This window comes from Dermacentor andersoni, chromosome 7 (genome assembly GCF_023375885.2).
Source record: "Dermacentor andersoni chromosome 7, qqDerAnde1_hic_scaffold, whole genome shotgun sequence".
NCBI lineage: Eukaryota > Metazoa > Arthropoda > Arachnida > Ixodida > Ixodidae > Dermacentor > Dermacentor andersoni.
In genome coordinates, this window is record NC_092820.1 from 167,131,455 (window position 1) to 167,152,264 (window position 20,810).

The window sequence follows — 20,810 nt, forward strand, 5'->3', positions numbered from 1 at the left end:
CCACGCAACGATTGTTGTTGATAAACTGCGTGATGATCTCGCCAGGAAAATTGCTGTCCTGTAGTAGGTGATTTCTTCGTCTTCCTCGCCCACCTCGATAGGGCCACGCATTTAAACATATCAAAACAGCGATACTGCGCAAACCTTCGGCACACAATTAAGACAGTATCTACACCACACCTTCAGCTTACTACCTCACAAACACACAATCTCAGAGTATCATAGCATAATACATCTATCACAAAAGCGTCACATCTTCCTATACCGTTTCCTCACTGAACCACCCTCCCCAACTGCCCTTGCCTCTACCACGGCATGGAACAACTTCTGTTCACCTGCTGCACAGCCATCATAGTTTCCCAGAACCCAGCCTCCTACGTGCTGCCGGGCGCAGCTGGCTTCGGTGGCTCGCGTGAAACAGTTGTCTGTAGTCTCCTTATGGAGGAGCACGGTTAATGGTTAAGGTCTTCATCATCTGACATTGTACAAACTCGCTTCTCTCTCTCCAGCCACTGCACCCGCACTTTTAATTTCTAACGTGCTGTTGACCTGCGCGCACCCCCACAAACAGCACCTTTGAATTTTCATTTCCTAACGTTGGCCTTTTGCCCGCGCCAACCCCTTGCCTGCTAGAGGACATCGGCACGATAATTTAGTTGTTCCCTATTCTGACTTCGCTATTGAACTGTTTCGTTGAGTACTTTGGATTTCATCCACTTATCGAGTATTCGTGTAGCCTTATTCTAGCGATTGTTTTCAGTGCATCTCGAATGGGTCTGCATTTTTTTTTTTTTTGGCTTGAGTTTCTGCTTCCGGAAAGTACCAGCAGTACCGTAACACTGCCCAGTGCTTCTGTTCTAGAATAATTTGCAGCTCGCACTCCTTTGGGAGCGAGCACTTGTTGCATGAATAAAATAAGAGGCAGTGCGTAGCATTTTAAGAGTGTATATTTTTCCTAGCTGCATTAAAGAAACCCTTGGGGGAAAATAACTAGGAATTAGCGATATATACGAAGTTTTTCATCTCCTCTTCTACACACATGTGATTTTGTAGCTGTTACTTGGGTGAATATCGCATTCAGTACCATACCAGCGCCTCGAATATTTTCAAAGCCCTCATCATGTTGTTGTTCCTCAATGACTTGGCGTAACCAACTCTGGCGGATCAGCCATAAATCGGGCAAAGCAAGATTCACAGACGAACTTACGTTATTTTTGGTGGAAAAAGTACTTTCCTCTCGCGAATGAGTTATCCACGGTTTTTGATTGATCACCATGCTCAGGCAGTTCCATATTCGAGAAAGTGTAATAAGGGGAACTGACCTAACCGTGCAGACATAAAAGCAGTAAGACCAATACACTATTCGCTCATATCCTCTTCAGCCGAAGACTAGAAATTAATACAATTAGTAGATGAATAATAGGGCATAGCCACAAAAATAAACATAAACGACGAGTAGGGGAGAATTCTCTGATACAATATCATCCTCAAATAGCGCACTAATTCTTGAGATCAACGCCACTAAGAGACGCAGCAATAAAAAATCTGCGTTGCGTTCTCGAAGCGTGCCGGCGTCTCTCTCTGTTTAGCATCGCAGTATAAATTTATAACAATTTGCACAATGTAAAAATGTTGCTGTTATTTCTTATGCTGCATCATATCACGATGATTATGAACTCGAACGCACCTGAATTTTCATATTTTGCATGTAAGACATGTGAAACGCATAAACATTTGTTTAGGGGGAAACCGCAGCCAATTCGAGATAAATTATTTGTATTTAAGATAGAAAGTGGACGCTCTACGCTGTGTAGCAAGCAGGATTTAACCTCAGGCTTTTGTTTTCTTTTTTTTTGTTTTTGCAGGAAGCATCAAAAATTCGCAAATTATTAAAATGTGCTGCCACACTCAACTATATTGCCACTCTAAAAGCTTATATTGCAATGCTCGACATTGCGCCAAATTTCGCCTAAAGTAAGGGCATAGGACATAATAGTTAACAGCTCCCAAAGTTCTTAAAATTTTTCAGAAGTTTTGAAAACGCTGTCGTTTCATATTAGTAATGAATGAAGGGGGGGGGGGGGGGGCAAGTGAGGTCCGCAAACGTAGCATTATACTAACATGATTGACAAATGTTACCAGTGAATAAAATTTCAGCGCGAAAGAATCAGTGGCTAACGAGGAAGAGTTATGTATGCCTGGCGATACCATACAACACTCAGAGTATACTGATAAAGCTAAGCTTCCATATTAACCCATACTTCCCGATAATGGCGCATTCTGTAGCAGAACCAGCGCCAACTATTAGCACGGTGGTGGTCACGAAACTTTTGCCTGACCCTTCCCGATCCCCACGTGGGAGTAGCCGGGTGGCGCGGTGTTTCCTCTGCATCTTCTCTGGATCGAAATAACATTCTTTCTTTCACTCACTCACTCACAGCCTTGAACCACTTTCTTCAACGCAACGTCACCATGACGGAAAATTTACCAACCAACCCAAATGCGCACGATTCTGCAAATTCACATTCTCGTGGCGGATTTTTTTTATATTTCTTTGCGGATGAATGAAAACAATTGGAGAGGAGAGGGTGGATGTTCCAAGAGACACCGTTGAGGAATATAGTTTCAATTCCCTTCTGGTCTCATAGTCTTCGCACTTTAAGGTAACAAGCGGGCGGTGCTGAATCGAAAGCACAAATTATTGGAGAGAGCAGGTAAAGAAAACTGGTATAGAATATCAACTGATGAAGATACCGACATCATTACGGTGGTCATAAAACTGCTGTTGCAATTGCGCAGGCGTGTGTATACGAAGCGCGCATCTATACGCGTGTAGCAGACCACGTGACACCTTAGAGAGTCCTCTGACAAATGACGAAGTGCGACGCCAACGTTGTTAACGCTTCGGCAACCTGCTGTAGAACCGTGCCTCTTGGTATGACCCAAAGCATCAGCCGTGAAGAGTAGAAAGACAAGCGGAAGGGACAATAGGCATGCTGCGTGCTGAAGGAAGAAACCACTCGAGCGAAAGAGTTGAAGGCCCAATTACAGCCACAAAAACGCAGACGAAACAGAGCACGGACAAAAACAGGAACTAGAAAGCGCGAAAGCGGTGGCCATGTCGTACGTCCACCGCAGCATGCGCATGGCGCGTAGAGCTATCAACATAGTCGCGCCGCATTCTATAAAACTTTTTGGAAAAAACATTGAGGCCAACAATGAGAAGAACATGTCAAGATGTGCTAAGACTCAGAAATGGCGTAAAAGAGTTGCATAGTGATCGCAGTTAAACATACTTTATTTTTTTATTTGCACACATTGACATTAGGACCATCTAAACGTTTAGTTATAACTTTATTTTATATTAACAATAAAAAACGTGATTTACTCTAGCAGTATTTGAACCAACCATTCATAATCGCTCTCTAATTGCCCCATCTTCAGCGATGTCGCTCTCTTTGAGCCCGATTTGAGAACTTTCACGAAACACAGGAAGCGACATTGTTACCGCGTAACCATTACGTCAAAACCAACGCTTTCTTTCTCCGCATCTCTCCTTTCTTGCTGCTCGCTGTAGAGGTGGTCTTGCGAGCGCTGCACTTCACGGGAGTCTCCGATGCGTTCGCCCTGGCGCTCGCTATTTGCGCACGACGGGCGCTGTACCTCCCACGCGAAATCGTTGCACGTGTGGCGTCACTCGGCGGTAGGTGCAAGCATCTCCTCCGGGAAGTACGACACGCAAGCGTTTACATGAATCGTCAGCTCTTTCGCACATTGCATTGCTGTGACACTTTGTAAACACAATTCAAAAGACATTATCTGCGCACCACAGATGTCTGTTTTGCAATATCCTGGCCGGGCGAAGGGCTCTTTAGTGGAACACAGCAATAAAAATTTAGTATTGATTAAACGCTGAAACGACATCATGAAGCACAAGTTCAAATAGAAAACAGCAACTTTTCAATGGCTCATATGCAAAGCACTTCTCTATAGCTGATTTCCTTCTTCAGCTTGTTGGGTCTCACTCTGGTGAGCTACGTGTAAAGCTTAACTTTCATACTCAGGGCGCTATTCGTGTCGGGACTATAGAATTCGGTCATATCATCAAATTCGTCAGCTTCTCACTTCTGATTGGGTCACCGTGTGCTCCGGCCTTTTGCTCGGCTTAAAACTTCAACATGGCGGAATTCGACAACATGACAGAATATCACAATATCCAGAACAGCACGGCCTGTGTCACGTCACACTGTAATAATAATAACCGCGATGCTTACAACAGCTACTCACCATGCCAACACCAGCCTCTCGCGTACTTTAAAGGCTCAGGTGCACGCTCGTTTCACCATTGCTACCTGAAGGCTTCGGCGAGCATTTTATCCTAAATTTCCGTTGTATGACAAATCACTTTTCTACAGAATAATATTGCTGATGCTGAACGTTCCTCCTTCATCCTGTAGGATCTAGTGCTGGTGGCCAGGGAGTTGGCGGCGGATCGCTTGGAATTGGCGGCGGTGAGTGCCAATCCTACCTCCTTAGGCAACTGTGCAATACAGTATTGCGGGGTCGGTTACTGGGATAAAATGCTTGCCCTTGTCTCAGCTATATCGAACCTGTCGTGCACACCTACGCTCACGTGCAGATTCGTTCCACTGTTGCTATTGAAAGACTTCTGCAAGCACTTCATGTTCAATGTCTTCTGTATGACAAATCATCCTTCTACAAGATCGTATTTTCATTACTGAACTCTCGCTTTTTCTACTTCAGGATCTGTTGGGGGTGGCATTGGAACGGGCAGCGGATCTCTTGGAGTTGGCGGAGGTGAGTGCAGATCCCACCCCTTTAAGCAAGTGCACAGTACTATGCTGCTAGGATGGTTATTGGGATAAAATTCCTGCACTAATCTCAGCAATACCTAACCTGCCGCCCAGTTTTTAACGATCAACTGCAGGCCCGTTTCACCATCGCTATCGAAAATCTTCTGCAAGCATGTTGTCTGGCAGACGGGGCGTTGCCTCAATGACCGCTTCAGGGAACATTCTCAAAACTTAACAAACCAAGACAAGCTTGCGAATTTATTTTCGCATGTGATGGTTTGCGAGTGCGTGCCACGTTTCAAGGAAGCAAAGATTCTGGGCAGCAGTGCAAGCGCTAAAGCTAGACTTTTGCTGAAAGCATTCCACATACAAAAAAGGCGGGTCTGTGTATCAGCGATGTTTCGATAAATTAGTACACGGCTGAGCGCACACTTCTGGAGAGATGCGTAAAACCGTAACATATGGCTTTTCGTGCGTTTCTGTCTTTTATTGGTCATTTGTTTCACTTCTTGTTGCTTGGTTTTTTATCATTTCACTTCCCGTGATTGCTTGCGATATTGCGGTATCATTATTTGTAAAAGAAGGCTGGCGTTCCCTGGTCGTTATGTCGTCTTTTCACCGTGTGTTCGTCCCTTTTAGTGCTACCATCAGTTTTAAAGAATGCATCACAAACTAGCCCAGCACCAAGCTTTATTGAAGTTTATTGAGATAATGATGTGAGCGCATCCTGTATAACGGGGCAGTTGCACCCCCCATGTCGCAATGCTCGCTCTTTCAAGTGTTTTGGTGGATTTTGATCTATCAATATCCTTACACTCAAGGTACCATTATCCACTGCTTAATGTTTGCTAAACAAAATGTTCACGTTGCTACTGTCATTTAGCAGTCTCCAGAGCAATATTATTTATATTCCATCTACTTTACTTGCAACCTATCGCCTCAGTCAAGCATTCCAATGTTATCGCTAGAAAGATGATCTGACAAACTAAAAAGATATCCTCGTTAGTTCACGGACAATTTCATCTAACTCTGCTATTCCCTATAGTTATTTTGTTCATCGAGCGATGGTTGAAGTCCCGTGCTCAGTATCCACATGGTTGTTCGAGCGCATTCGTCATTTATGGCGTAACCAATCTATCATCAACATAAGGTCAAACCATAACAAATCTAACTGAATATAATGCCCCCTGTACGTGACTTCTTCAGAATGACCTATGGAAACAACGCTCAGCCCGTTTATAAACTTGGTTGAGATCTAAAAGTTCCGGTTCACAATTTTATTCATGTCATCATCATCACTATCATCATCAGCAGTCTATTTTATGTCCACTGTAGGACAAAAACCACTCCCTGTAATCTCCAATCACCCCTGTCCTGCGCCAACAGATTCCAATTGTGCCTGCGAATTTCCTCATTTCATCACCCCACCTAGTCTTTTGCCGTCCTCGACTGCGTTCCCTTCTCTTGGCACCCATTGCGTAACCCTAATGGTCCACCGGTTACCTAACCTACGCATTACGTAACCTGCCCAGCTCCATTTCTTTCTCTTAATGTCAATTAGAATATCGGCTAGGCCAGTTTGCTCTTTGATCCACACCGCTCTCTTCCTGTCTCTTAAGTTATGCCGAAAATTCTTTGTTCCATCGCTCTTTGCGCGGTCCTTAGGTTGTTCTCGAGCGTCATTGTCAGTCTCCAAGTTTCTGCCCCATATGCCCCATTTTTTCTCTGATTAGAGGCAAACTCTTCAATCCACGTTGTTTTAGAACAATTTATATGAACAACTTCAACATTTCCGTATTGTCTTCGTTTCTCATGGTGCTGGCTACGGTTATGTATCAATGCGTGGCAGGTCAGGTGAGTTCAAATAACTAGGGTTCCGAGTTTTCGGCATATACCAATAACAACCCCCGACCACAACCCGCGCCTAGAATCTCTCCCCGCCTCAAGCACAGCTGTCCAATCGCACACATTCAGTGCCGCACATCTTCGATGAAGGATTCCTTTTTTTTCCAAATGCAATAGCGCTGTGGAACACTCTTCCCAACTGTATTGTCTCTTCCGCCGACCACACGACTTTCCGTGAGAAACTAACAATTCACCGCACCTAGAATGGTTTGTTAAAAATGCATTTGCTAATTGACCCCTTTTAAGTAATTAATTGATAGTGATTCGTTCACATGCATAGTATGTATTTAGTAGCATTTATTTAGCATCTATTTTGTTGTATTTTGTAGTTTTTTTACAGTGATTTTGATGATAGTGCCACTTGCTCGGTTCTCTCCTGAGCGTTGTTTTCTTTTCTATTCTTCGTCTATCCTTTCGTCCTCTTTTCCCTCCTTTGCGTGATGAAGATTTCCTCACACTTTGTTTGCCCCCGCCTTATGTTGTGCCTCCGGGCCTTTAAGGCTTCAAAAAATGAAATGAAAATGGAAAACATCAAAAATTTGCCCTCGAGGTGGCCTTCTCTGAGTGGTCCAAAACAAGAAAAAAAAACTTTGAGCGTTCGTTGAAAAAAAAGGAAGAACTCCACCTTCACGGGAAGAAATATTCTACCCTTACTTTCTCTCTCCTTGACCCGTAACGCAGCAAGTCGCACTGAGCTGTCCTTGGGGTAGTTCCTTTCTATATACATCACATTCGTTGCCCCATTCTCTTCTCTTATACTTATCAGTATGGTGGCTTCCAAGTATTTAGGCCAGCCATAAGTTTCCGGGAACAAGACAGAAAAGAGGACACGAGAGTACCCAGGACAAGCTCCCTCCCGCAGAGCACTCTACTCTTTCCACTCGAGCATAGTCAACGGAGGAGAGGCTTCCCTTAATTGTTTTGCCATCCTCGTGTCAAGCGCAACCATAGAACGTGCGTTTTCTGGACGGCGTTTCTTGAGCCGCAAGGAGCATGTTCCGGGGCTGACAGATCTCTCACAATTTAGATGTTCGTTTTCTTTAATAAGCTTAAGCAATAATTTCATGCTCCTGAAATTGTCGCGTTTCCGTTGTTATTGAACTCGTTTGTACAATTTCTAATCCTGTAGAGTGTCTGGTATGAGTTCAATAAAGTTGTGTAATGTTAGAGGCGCTTCATTTTCTCCAGTAATTATGCAGCCGTTTTTTCAATACAAGTCTCGATAAACACCGACAACTCTCCGGCATTGAAATTAGACACCGAAAGACACCGGTTGTAGTGGAAAGAATGAACACATAAATAATCCATGAATTTGAAGAAAAATAGATGCGGAAAACTGGGAACCCTACAAGAAAACTATCCTTTAAACCGCGAACACTGGTATAACGATGAAGTGTCATGGCCGAGAAATGGGAGCGTTCAACTCAGACCTAACACGCAAACAAAAATCCAGCAGGGTAATCCTGCGCAGCCGCCAGGAACAGTGGTAGACGATAAATAAAAACAGTGAAGGAAATGTACCACTCATAAATCAACTTGAACAGCCTCGTTTTTTAGGAGTCATTAATGCAAGGCAATTGTACTAGTATTTTCTATCCGGCGGGATGCTCACTCATGCACGATTCAAGTGAGATATCAAATCAGCACCCCCCTGCTCCCTGTATTTTTAACATCCACGGTGGCTGCTGCTGCTGGGAAAAGGTCCTGTGTTTGACTCCCGGCAGGATGCAAAATCGTTTGCAAACATGAAGCAATCGGCGCACCTCGGGTTCGCCAAATTTGACGTGGAGATGTCAACTACGGCAACAGTTGGCTGCCACGTGTCCACTATCTGACCTTAGGCAGAACCACTGCAGTGCAAAGAACGCAGGTGCATCTTCAGCAAGACCAGACCCGCCCGTCTCCCATAGACCTTGCGTCGTTTATGGGCGTTCAACCACGTCGATCGATCAGTCAACTACATATTCCTTCAGTTATATGGCTCAGCATACTTTGCTCATACTTTGATCGCTCGCTACATGGTTCTTTTGATACTACTAAGGGAGGACTTTTACGAGCGCTTATATTTGTCTCGATTAGCACTTCATCCGACACATTTTTTCAGGGCTTGCTTGTAGAACTCCATTCTCACGGATTTGAGGGCAGTGTCTTGTACAAAAGCTGTCAAGCTTTGCGCGTATAATTGCGAACATTGTTAACCATAACCCGCTGCACAAATGTTGTATTACTGGACATGTGATTGCGTACAAGCTTTGCCCCTCCCCAACTTCCTTTCTGCAGTTTCTGGCGGCAGTGTCCACGAAGGTGGAATTGCCGTTGGTGGTTTCAGTGAGTGAATATGGTAATTATTCGGTAGCACCGGGCAGATTTTTCCAGTATTCGATAGCTCTGAGACAAATTTATTCGCGCGTGTTGGCGGTCCGCGGTCACCACAAACAACATTTCGCGGCAGCAATGAGTGTGACTGCTATAGCTGCACGTCGGGTGCAATTCTTGATTTCTTTTACGTAGTCATTGTATTGTATACGTACAAATAGTTGTATTCATTACTCTAGCCACTCTGCTCTTCTCTCTGCCTGTCCTTTTACTCCCCTACCGCCATTCAAGTGCTAGCAGACTGCTCTACAGTTGCAACGTAATCAGCAGCAATTAGGTGCTCTATTTTTTATTCAACAATTTATTTATTTATTTATTTATTTATTCGTTACTAATTTATTTATTTTTATATATTTATTCATTCCCACGACCAACCAGTTACTACTAATACGTTGGCTCGAGTGTAACAAACGGATAAGCAATGACCTTAACTTATTTTTGCGGCTAGTGTCCTTGTACGTAACTGATACATATTCGGGGAGGTGCATTTGGATGACTCAAATAGCATGTGCAACAACTTGATTTGCCATGTTACACCGACGTGAATTAGGTTGTAATTGGAGAACGTCCAGATGAGATGAAATTTCGACGTGGTGGCTAACTTGCCGTGGCGTTGCACTGCTGCGATCAAGTTCACATGTTCGGTTCCCGGCAACAACAATCGTGATTCTGTGCCCGACTTGCGAGCTTCGTGCACAACCAGCTCGCATAGACTTCGTTTACTTACGATATGAAGCATTTACACACTCTGCACTCTTATTTTTCTCCCACATTTACCAGCTGGCATCGGAGTCAGTGGTGGCGGCAGTAGCGGCGTATCATCGACTTCAGGTTCGGGTGAGTGTGGATTCCGCCTCGTGGTACCTCGGTTTGCCGAGATCAGCAATCAGCTTTGTTATAGTTGATTCCGTAGAGCCACCTATTAAAACGCTTCGCATTCAAAAACATTTCGCCGTTTCATCAGGTTAAATAAAGCGACAGGACAATCGTCAGCTGCAAGCACGACCCTTCAGTGATCTGGACATCTCTTAGCCACACTCAGCTGTCGTCGGTATATTATTTCACCACGCTGCTAGCCCAAACGTTTTGTTCTTGCCGGTTCTTCCTGCCATTTGTGACCCAAAGCATTCTAGGCTTTGCTATATATTTCGCGTGCATCCACTAAAAGCTGAAACTTCCTAAAATACGACAAGATACCTACGCGCTACTATTTATTTATCTATATGTAACAGATTATATTTCTACGTCTTCTCCTACGCAGGCACGACATAAAAGTAATAATACAGTTTTTCACACAGGGTGTCACCTGATTCGGGGTATGGTTCGGAATTCTTCAGAATTCTAGATGCCTTGTTTCTAGGGTTTAGTCCAACCTGATTCACCTATTGATGGAGTGAAACCAGATACATAAGTTCGCTTTTTTTAACACTGATTCCTGTTCGCACATGTCCTACTCCAGCGGCATGACCACTGCTCTGTCGTCCGGCCATCGAGTGCAATTTCAATTGATCCAGTTTCATGTTATCATAACAGTGCAAAGTTACATTTCTGCACTTATTCTTGTTCACGTTTAACATGTCGCAGTTTCCACTGACGTAAAATCCGCGCCACTATCCGAGCTGAATCCGAACTCACAAGCTCTTATTTGATCGCCCAAAAAATTCCTCGTTCTATATCGCTAGAGTAACGAGAGTTTCATACGAATAACTAGTGTATTATCTGCCTGCTTACAGCCGTTACTTTTACAGCCTGTGCACCAACAACTGTATGGCAACGTCTCTACCCGCGTTTTGTTCAGACGTCTTTCCTTTTTTATCAATCCTCTGTTCACAATTCCGAGTGCTCGTTTAGCTGCTGGAGAACCGTAATTCACTGATACACTTCAATGTAATACTGTTTTTCTGTCCTTTCAAGGTAATTTGCATAGTAAACTGCCCTGTTGGAAAATCATAAACGCCAGTCTTACCCTCGGCAGAGTGTTAGTGGGCCAGAAAAGGCTCTAAAACGAAAGAGTGCAGTTGTGGTAAAGCAGGGAGTTAGCGTGACTTTCTTGTTCTCTGATCAGGGGACTCCATGCCTCCCTTGTTTTCTCCAAGAATGGGTAATGCATGTAGCGATGGCAGGCCACGTGTATACGTCGCCTCGTCAAGTGGATCTGAAGACTGACTCCCTTCGTTGATCCTCGCCAAGCCTAAAAACGTGCTTGATATTCTTTTCGTTTATTCGGAGAATTTGTCACGAGGTATGTGTAGCAAAAAATAGGTAACAAAGCCTGAATTACTCGCATACAGCCCTGAGTTATGCAAGTAATGCAGCGATGGTTTCGCGCAATCATTATATGTTATCCAACAAGTATAGCCCTCCAGAACAATATGCTTTAGCTCGGTCTCCTTGAGCATCTTTCCCAGAATATTCTGTATATGCCAAGGCACATCCATAAATGGTGATGGATGTTCGCCATAGAAACAGGAACCGGGCACATAGGACCCGTTTCAGGGCTGCCACTTGCGGATCCCCAGGCGCAGGCGATAGTAGGTGTCAGGGCCGCCGCATCGCGAAGCCTCCAGAGACTAAGTTCCTCCACCGAAATGACTTCAGTGGTGGAATGGCTAGTGCCACATGGGATTGCTGAAGCAAGGGCACTGTGAGCGCTATGTGTGCACTTTATGTTGTTCATGTGTGCGCACTCATTATCATCACGGGGGTAGTAGTAGTGGGCGGCACTTTGCTGGAATATGAGGAGACTTGCGGCCTAACCGTTGTCTTCTAGCCCCTTTAACCTTTTTTACAACAGTGAAAACTCCTGGCACCATTGGTGAAGCATTGCTCTCAAGCTTGGCAGATTAATCCATTGATGCAAAATGAAACTCGTAGCATGAAGTAAACTAACTGTCTTTGCTAATAATGTGAACGCACATTTCTTCGCTCCCTATTATCTGGTGGAAATTTTCTCTATCCCAGTGCATATGTCTTACCGGCGTACATGTCACTGAAAAATGTCTCCGCAAAGGACACGCAGCTGCGCAAACCCATCGAAGACTTTTGTAGCTCAACCACTCATTTCTTTTGCTTGGATACCCAATTCCTTCTGCAAGAACTTTATCTTTTGACCTACTCAGTATGCAGAAGTTCTCAAACGAAATATCTCACACTTGAGCTGCGGGAAACAATTACATGTGTTACACTCTTCCTGTTTTAGCTGCTGCTGGTGGTGGCGTTGGGGGAAGTGGCGGATTAGTAGGTGGCGCATCTGGTGGTTCAGGTAAGTGCGCCTACTACAGCATTACGAAAGTGAGTGCCAGTCGCATGCACGAAGTGCCAGTTAACGTTTTAGTGCTGGTGCAAATGAAAACTGGTATTTTCGAATAAATTAGAAAGCCATTGTTGAACTAACCAAACGCAAAACGCATTTTACGTGATCAGCATTCTATAAACTCTCCACCTGGGGGTTTAAAGCTTTAGAGCAACCCACACTAGGTCCAACAATCGTTACTCGCCATTCTTATCGCACTCAAAAAGAGCGAAGTCTCTGTAAGAACCAAAGACGTGCACTTATCACTGGACCTACCCGTGCCTTTTACTTTGCTCTCTTAACGGTGGGTGGATTTGGGCTACATGGGATCGTTAACTGAATTGAATCCTGGGGTTTTACGCACAGAACCCCGATTTGATTACGAGGCACGCCGTAGTGGAGGACTCCGGAATAATGTTTACCACCTGGAGATCTTGAATGTGCCCCCAATTCACGGCACACGCGCGTCTTTACATTTTACCCCCATAGAAACGCGGCCGCCGGGGTCGGGATGTAATTTCGGACATCATGCTTAGCAGCGCAACGCCAAAACCATTACGCCACTGCGGTGGGTATTGGTTTGTTTTAGAACATGTACCATCCCATACTTACTCGGTGTGCACGGAATAAATAATCTAAATGATGGCTAGATGCTTAGATGGGTAGATGTGACGTTCTACGCTTTCTTTTTCTTCTATTCTTTCATTTTAGTTGCTAGCGGCGGCAGCGGCTATGGCGTTGGAGGCGCAACAGGAGGGGCTCTGTCGGGTGGATTGGGTAAGTACATCTCCCATCTTATTATGAAAATAAGTGCAACTGGTACATTTGCGGTTAGTACTTTTACGAAGGTGGCCTTCCAGATTATATAAGTCGCGCCACATGTAGGACAAGTGCTAGACTAATGGTTCATTGGGCTGGTTCATATTGCGCTCTCGCGCAGATTACAACGAAGCAAAGTCCATTCTTAATCGGAGCCAGAGAATGCGTGACAACTCGAAATGTGCAGCCGCTCGGCAGAGCATTTGGAGGTAGGAACAGCAAAACCCGTCGGCGCATCTTTTGTTTTAAATGTTCTAAACAAACAAGCCACGGAGGCACTGACGCACAGCTGCGCATGCGGCCATGTTGCCTCCACGCCAACGGCTGAAGCTGCAGGAGCCACGTGACAGAAACTATGCCAGGTCTCGGTTGCTCGGGATACTATTCCACGCTGTCCGATTCCGTGATATTCACCGTTAAGTCGTCTCTGATTGGCCCACAAGGCAGCTATACGGCCTCTTTAATAGGCTAAAAACGCCGCCACTGCACTATTTGACAACATGGTGGGGTTTGACAATTTCCAGAATAGCACCGTCGGTCGTGCTCCCAGGGCACAGTTCAGAGGGCCTCCTAGCACTCTGGGTTAGAGCGCGAGGCTCTTACAGAACCGCAGTTACAGGTTCGGTAGTCTTACTATTTTGACTACGAATCTGGTTAGTCTAATTTCATAAATACTTGTGTGGTTATTAGCAGGAGTCATTTAAAAATTATGTAACCGCGAGTCATGATAAAGTAGTTAATTATATCGTCTTCCTTATCCCAATAATTTTAGGGTGCATTTTCTAAAGCACCCTATATATGAACACATAGACAAAGCTTTAAAATTTGATCGCTTACACTAGTGATGCAATTTAATGCCGGTACTGAACGGTGCGCCTGATCACTGTAAAATGAACAACAGAAGTTGACATACCTTTCCATGCACCTGCAACAAATTGAGCATTTTTTAGCCAATCATGTGCGAAAATTCTGCCTTTTTTTCGTCTACTTCCTGGTTTAAGTTTTACCAATGCCACTTACGCTGGCATTTACACGGACGGCAAAAACAAAATAGTTAACTCTCTAATTAAGCTGGCATACACGCCCGTCCCCCACCCCCGCTTTATTTTTACAGTTTCTGGTGGTGGTACCTATGGTACCACAATAACATCGGGTGGTTTGGGTGAGTTCAGTTTTTGCCTCTTGATCTGTAATATTTCGTAGCAAAACAAGACAGCCTTTTTGTAGTTAAGGACACGACGCCTTTAAGTTCTTCATTCTAAATAAGTTGTCATTACATAAGACTTGAAGATCAACAGTATAAGCATCCGCTGTAAGCTAAACTCCTTAAAAGTTTAGAAGAACCTGAGATGCATCTCATATCCCAGCAACATCAATCTCCTCGCCCTGATTCATATGTTCTGCCTTGCCATTTCGAAATACCTTCTAAGGCTCCGACCTCCTCCAAAGTTGATGAAAAAACGCCTAATGATCCACTTGAAGCTACATTTATGAGGCTCCTAGGCGAAAGCCAATTGCGACACAACCACATGTTCGTATTTGCTGATCGACATATATGAGAGGGCAGTTAGCGCCATTTTTACGCCTCTGTGCGTAATGAGAGCAACAGTTACTATTGTTACCAAAACCATCTATATTAGCAGTGTTCTTCGAGGTTTTTCAGACAAGTAGATAAATTTCTGACGAAGTATTTAAATCAGAACTGGGTAGCATGTTCTGACACAAACGCATAACCCGAGACGTTGCCTCAACTTTATTATTATACTGGTTCCTGCTGTCATCGGAGGAATATATCCTGGGATCATGGTTTGTGCAATCTCGCATACGAAAGGCCACAAAAGTGTGTCTGCACTTCCTGAAGGTTGCTGTACTGTGCGAGCGCTTGTGACCGTGGAGATTCCTCTGCGACTGCACTGCGAATGACTGACTCTCTATTTTCCTTCTCTCTCCTTTTTGTCTATTCATCCACTTTCCACTGCCCCAAGTGTAGACTAGCCAATCGGGCACACCGTTGGTTAACCTCCCTACCTCTACCTATTCGTTTCTCTCTCTCTGTCTCTCCATCGTATTCCATTCCAAAGGCAACCATTTGTTTCACTGGACTTCAAGAACGTCCTCCGTAATCTTCGAGATGAGCTACTTCAATGCTCTGCTTTGTCAAACCAATCAAGACTTAATTGCTGCAATTGCTTAAACTGGACATGACTTGCATATACTTGGCTTTACGCACCTCATGAGAATGACATAAATATCTAACGGCCCGTACTGTTACACAGTACGGGCCGTTGCGAAAGGTGCGAACCATTTTTTATCAGTGAGACTTTCCCAGCACTGCACGAGAAACAAGCCCTTGTTTTTATTTTGACCTCACTATTCCATTTTTAATGTTTCAGGTGGTGCCGCAGCCGGAGTTGGCGGATCAGGGGTTACCCTGACGGGTGGTTCAAGTGAGTGCCACTCCAACTACCATACAGGAACAGGCGCTGAGGCGCTTATTAACACAACACTGCTTTAGGAATTGAGTGCTGACGTTAGCTAAGTGGAAAGAAATGCTCCGAAGCTAACATTCCAAGCGTTATAACCAGTAAACTCAATGCACGTTTCTAAGCTCAATATTGTTATATAAATATCTCTATAAATGGCTGCGCTGGAGTCGGTGTGACGTATCAGAAAGAGTGACGCCACGGCACGAACCTATCCATTACCCACGGCGTTCATGCACTGTTTCCTTTGACTGTGACCAACTTCGTCAGCAAGACATTTTAATTCCTTTGGCCGAATTTCTGTGCGCTATTCCTCAGACAAGATATTTTCTTGGGGAGCGAACCGCAAATGATTTGAGGTTTCCTTCACCTGGTTTAGGCTCGTATGGCGATTCCTTAGGCGGGGGTCGTGTGTCAGGCACTTCGGGTAAAGGCATGTACTAATTTGCTACGAAAGCCAACGCTACGAATATTAAACTTTGGCCCGATGCTGTAATATTCAGATGCTTATACGGGGAATGCAAAGGAAAGCGGCCGTCGGTTATGTGACAAGGTAATCACTTCTCACAATCTTCCTTATCCTGCTTACTCGGAATATAGCACAAGTACACGTCCTCCCTTTGCTCCGAAAGAAATGATATCGTTCCTACTCGCTGCATGTCGGAAGCTCACCCACTGGACCGTTTAACTTTGTTACTCGATGCATTCTTCAAACCCTCTGTCCGATTGGGATACATTCAACCGGCCGTTCCAGAGTGCTTCATCAACGCTTCTAGGTCATTTAAGAGATAGTTCAGGCCGTTTGCAAGTAATGTTTCTAACGCGGATAATACAGGCTTCAAAGCAGTGGATACAGTACGTGACTCTGTCTCGTATAACCAAGCTTACAGACCTACCAGCGGTGCTGGGGTATTTTCACAACAGCAGTTGAATATGTCAATATAACGCATACGCCATGAACGAATTGGCCAATATTGTTACAACAGCATGGGAAAGGATTCTGCCGGTGGCTACTAAAGCGCCCGTGCCAACGGATAAGCTGTCATTAGGGAACGGGTCTTGTTTGTGTGGTACTTAGGGTATGGGTAAGCCGTCTCTTAAAGAAGGGTATTATCACTGGTTATAGGTTGAATACGGCAATGCTTTAAAGCTTAACACCTTAATTCGGCAGTTCAGACGAAGGCTGGTACTCTGAAATGAACTAAAATATCGTTCTAAGAGTAAAGGCAAACAGTTTTATTCACTTAGAATTTTCTTCCCCACCTTTTGCAAGTCAAATCCCCCGCGTCATAAAGAGTTATGCGCCTATAAGGAAATATTACCCATGTTGTCGCTCACTGACCGGTTACTTTGATTGGTTCCTTAACAGAGAGCGTATGTGGGCTACCTAAGTCCCTACGTAAATCCCGAGTAAAGTCCAACACTTTGATTCACCTGCCATATTGTTCACCACCTGTTGTAAGTCACTGTGGCAAATTCATTATGGTGTCAAACCGCCATGCGCTCCGTTCATCAGTATTGCTGAATGGGCAAGTTGGTGGCCTCATTCTGCCACCGTTCCTTTTCCTTCACACTCGAACTCACTTGCTCTAAAGTAAGACTCCTTTCATATCCGCATCATAAAGAGTGACGAGACTAGAAGGAAGTATCCCCTATTTTATCTCTCACGGATCGGTTACTTTGACTGCCTCCCTAACAGGGAGTGGGCGTGGGCTAGGTAAGTCCCTATGCAAGAATGTATGCTTAGTCCGCGTAGAGTAGTATTTTACGTGGTGACTAGATGCCTTCAAATAAAATATGTTGAGAGCGTCGCATGCGGAGTCAAGTTCCGCGGTCCTCCTTTTCCTGTTCCGAGTGCTGCCGATGGTGGCTGCTGAGAGCCGGTGATCTCCACAGGCCAGGAGCCCTCGAATGGCTCAGAACCTAGTGCACCTTCTGGAAACTGAACTCCGTTGTTGCTTGAATGATGACACCAGGCTTTCAATTAGCACCGATTACAGTGGCAATGTAAATGTTAGCCTGCACTTTGGAATGAACAAGAACACAGTTATGAAACGCTTTTAGGTCGGCTGATAAAAATAATATAACAGTGCACCACGTTCATACTAACTCTGGCCCAACGTCGAGGCAGTGAGATGTTTTACCTTCCGGCCATTCCACCGAAAATAAGACCGGGAAATTGATTGACTGACGCCACCCTCTGCAGCTAATCTACAAGCCAGAACCAAGCTGAAATTATTAGTGCGAATCTAGTGGTAAGAAGCGAGAAGTATGATAGGGAAGTGAAAAAAGGAAGAAGGAAGAGTCTCGTCACTTCTCTACTACCGAGGAGGGCCATTTCCACAAATAAAGGCGACATGGATTGTTAAAAAAATGGACAATGAATAAAATTTTCTACTTGAAAACACACCGGTGACAAATCTTTCTTTCTTTTAAATCTGTGCCAAGCTAAGGACACCGTGAGCACTGTGAAGCCATTTTGCGTCTCTTAGTGCACGGCCCTCAAATTTTGTATTTCTTCTCGTGACGTTCGGATAAATTTATTTGATTTCAATTTAAATGTGCGAATCGATGCCAAACGAACCAGGGCAACAATTACAGCGAACAATATTACGTCGGCTATGGCGTTACTTATTCGCAGTATGAGTGAAACAGCAACTGCACGGCGGTGATTACTGCGGCAGTGGTGTATTAGAAGTTCTGTTGGGTGGTTCGAGTAAACCTACCTCTTTATACTTTATACGTATTTTATGCTAAAGCGATCACTACTGCTTTAACTGAAGGGACAATTGGTCAGAATTTGAGACATTAATCCAGTAGTGCATAGGAAAGCTGCTGGCAGGAAACGACATAGACCAGAGCTATTTTCACAAGTAAAAGCAAAGGCATTTCTTCACTCAGTGTTCTGTCTTGTCCACCTCTTCCGTATTGGCTGTGGAAGAACGCGCCCTTCAAAAACGTCTTGCACAAAGTGACGCAACTCCACGAACTTTCTTTTCTGTTATTCCTTTTTTTTTTAATATTCTTTTTAAGATATGGAGAACAATTATGATTTTATTTATTTCTTCCTCTCATAGGTGCTGCAGGTGTCGGCTTAGGAGGAAGCAGCGGATTAGGTGGTGTCTCTGGCAGTTTGGGTAAGTTCGCGTGTTAGCCTACATCTTTGCGAAAGCGAGCACCATTCGCACCAACGAAATTCCAACGCTTCAACGTTTTACGGTCGATAGTAATAAAAACTGGCAATCTGGAATAAACTAGCAGCCAGTTTTTTTTGTCATGTAAACGCAAGACACAGTTTCTTCAATCGGAATTGTTTAACCTGTCCTCGCGAGCATTCATCGTTGTGTCGGAACCCATATTATGCCGAACAGTCACGCTCGCCGTCTTTACATCCGTCCCGAAAAGAAGGACGCAGCAGCAGAGACTCTTGGCGCATATTAATCGCTGAGAGAACGGTTCCGTTCACTTCGCTACTTTCATATAGGCTGCGTGGATCCGCTCCATCGCAACTCTATTGCGACAACGTCTTTCTTTTTTTTTCTGTTTTATTAAGTGTGCGCAGAACGAGATGCCTAAATGATGTTCATATGCCTCGAAAGTTTCTTGCGGAGGTAGCGCGCCTTCGGGTTCCATGTTTCTCAGTTCTTCCTACTAATTACCTTCAGGCGGCGGCGGCCTTGGTGTAGGAGTAAAACCAGGGATTGTTCTGACGGGTGGTTCAGGTAAATACTTTTCTTACCTTTTTAACGAAAGCGTATGCTGCTGATGCGTGATGCTATAAGAAAATGCGCTAAAGGTTTCTCAACCATAAAGAGGAGGTGATAAATACGCAAGCTTCTCCTAACTTTTGATATCACACTACACGGCATACGTGCATGTCTAACCCCATCAGACACGGATTACGATCAACTGTCGATAAATGCGCGAAATTTACATAACTTTATGCCAATGTACTGGATACTCCCCATAAAGAAAGTCAAGATGGAATTAGAATGACTACTATAATTACATAGTAATTAAATATTGATATATCGTAGAGTCAGTCATGCTATGTTTCTTCATTAAAAATATTGAATCACCCACTTGAATTACACAGGTGCCCCCGCTTCTCTTTATTTCACTTTGTGCCTTAGTACTTAGGCTAAACATCTACCTCTTCTTGTGCCACTGTGAGAGCTTACTTCTCCGACCCAGTCGTTTATTCAACGCTGAATGTTTTCCATCTCATTTTTTTTTTTCTTAGCATCTACCGGCGGTAGCCTTGCAGCTGGCGGTGCAGGTGAGGGCAGATTACACTTTCTTAATTTCGCTACTTGTATGATAGGAGAGTTACTAGAACCAAATTTCGCATTTTGTATTAGCAATGCACAATATCACAACGCACTGGTCATCCGCTCCAAGTTGTAAAACAACGCTCACACAGAACTACATTCTCTGCTTCATTTTTCCCTCGAACCGCAACAGATGGTAATGCCCTTCCCCAGCATGTTGTATCTGCACATAATCACCATATGTTCATTGCTGATGTTGCTTATGTTTTGCCAAGTTAATCACCCTTTCTTGCACAAATTCATCATGTAACGTGTGTTTTGGAATGTATGCAATGTATCTACCTTTCTTAAAATGTTCCAGTAGTTATTACATTGAATTGTACATTGCGGATGTCTCGTCTGTTTTGCTAAAATTATTAATGTTTCTATAAATTTCCCAAATCATCGCATATATGTATTCTTTACGCAGTTCATGTACCACTTTCAAATGTCCCATTGATTATAACGTGGGATTGTCCATTGCATGATGTACCCCAACCCTTAGGTAACAACCCTGATAAAGAGGCCTTTCGGGAAATAAACTGACCTGACCTGACCTGACCTGATGCCCTGCTCAAAATATTGCACTTAGGGCACTGCGCGCTGTGAGCAATTTCCTTTTTCAAACCGAGCACTTGAGTAACAATACGTCCTCCACTGTTAATACGACATAATGATATGAAGTAATATTATTCTCTCGTAATGGTTTAGTACACAAACAAACAAATTCGTAATATAAAGACAGCGTGAATACTAAGCTTAAAACGCTATTAGTTTTCGAAGCATAAAATGCACAGAATATTTCAATGCT

General features: G+C 44.1%; 1 protein-coding gene and 1 long non-coding RNA gene across 2 annotated transcripts in view; both read left to right on the forward strand.

The window, feature by feature from the left end:
* Nucleotides 1-4,761: 4,761 nt before the first annotated feature.
* On the forward strand, nucleotides 4,762-13,166 carry LOC140219365 (uncharacterized). The gene is made up of 3 exons (XR_011895576.1): nucleotides 4,762-4,818; nucleotides 12,295-12,357; nucleotides 13,099-13,166. It is a non-coding gene; the product is annotated as an uncharacterized lncRNA (long non-coding RNA).
* Nucleotides 13,167-13,509: 343 nt separating this feature from the next.
* The window catches only part of LOC126533295 (uncharacterized), an 88,637-nt gene continuing 81,336 nt past the window's right edge, over nucleotides 13,510-20,810 (forward strand). The window contains exons 1-6 of the mRNA XM_072289552.1: nucleotides 13,510-13,549; nucleotides 14,321-14,368; nucleotides 15,600-15,653; nucleotides 18,767-18,826; nucleotides 19,355-19,411; nucleotides 19,933-19,968. Coding sequence (XP_072145653.1) covers nucleotides 13,510-13,549; nucleotides 14,321-14,368; nucleotides 15,600-15,653; nucleotides 18,767-18,826; nucleotides 19,355-19,411; nucleotides 19,933-19,968 — 295 coding nt within the window. The remainder of the gene's footprint in view (nucleotides 13,550-14,320; nucleotides 14,369-15,599; nucleotides 15,654-18,766; nucleotides 18,827-19,354; nucleotides 19,412-19,932; nucleotides 19,969-20,810) is intronic.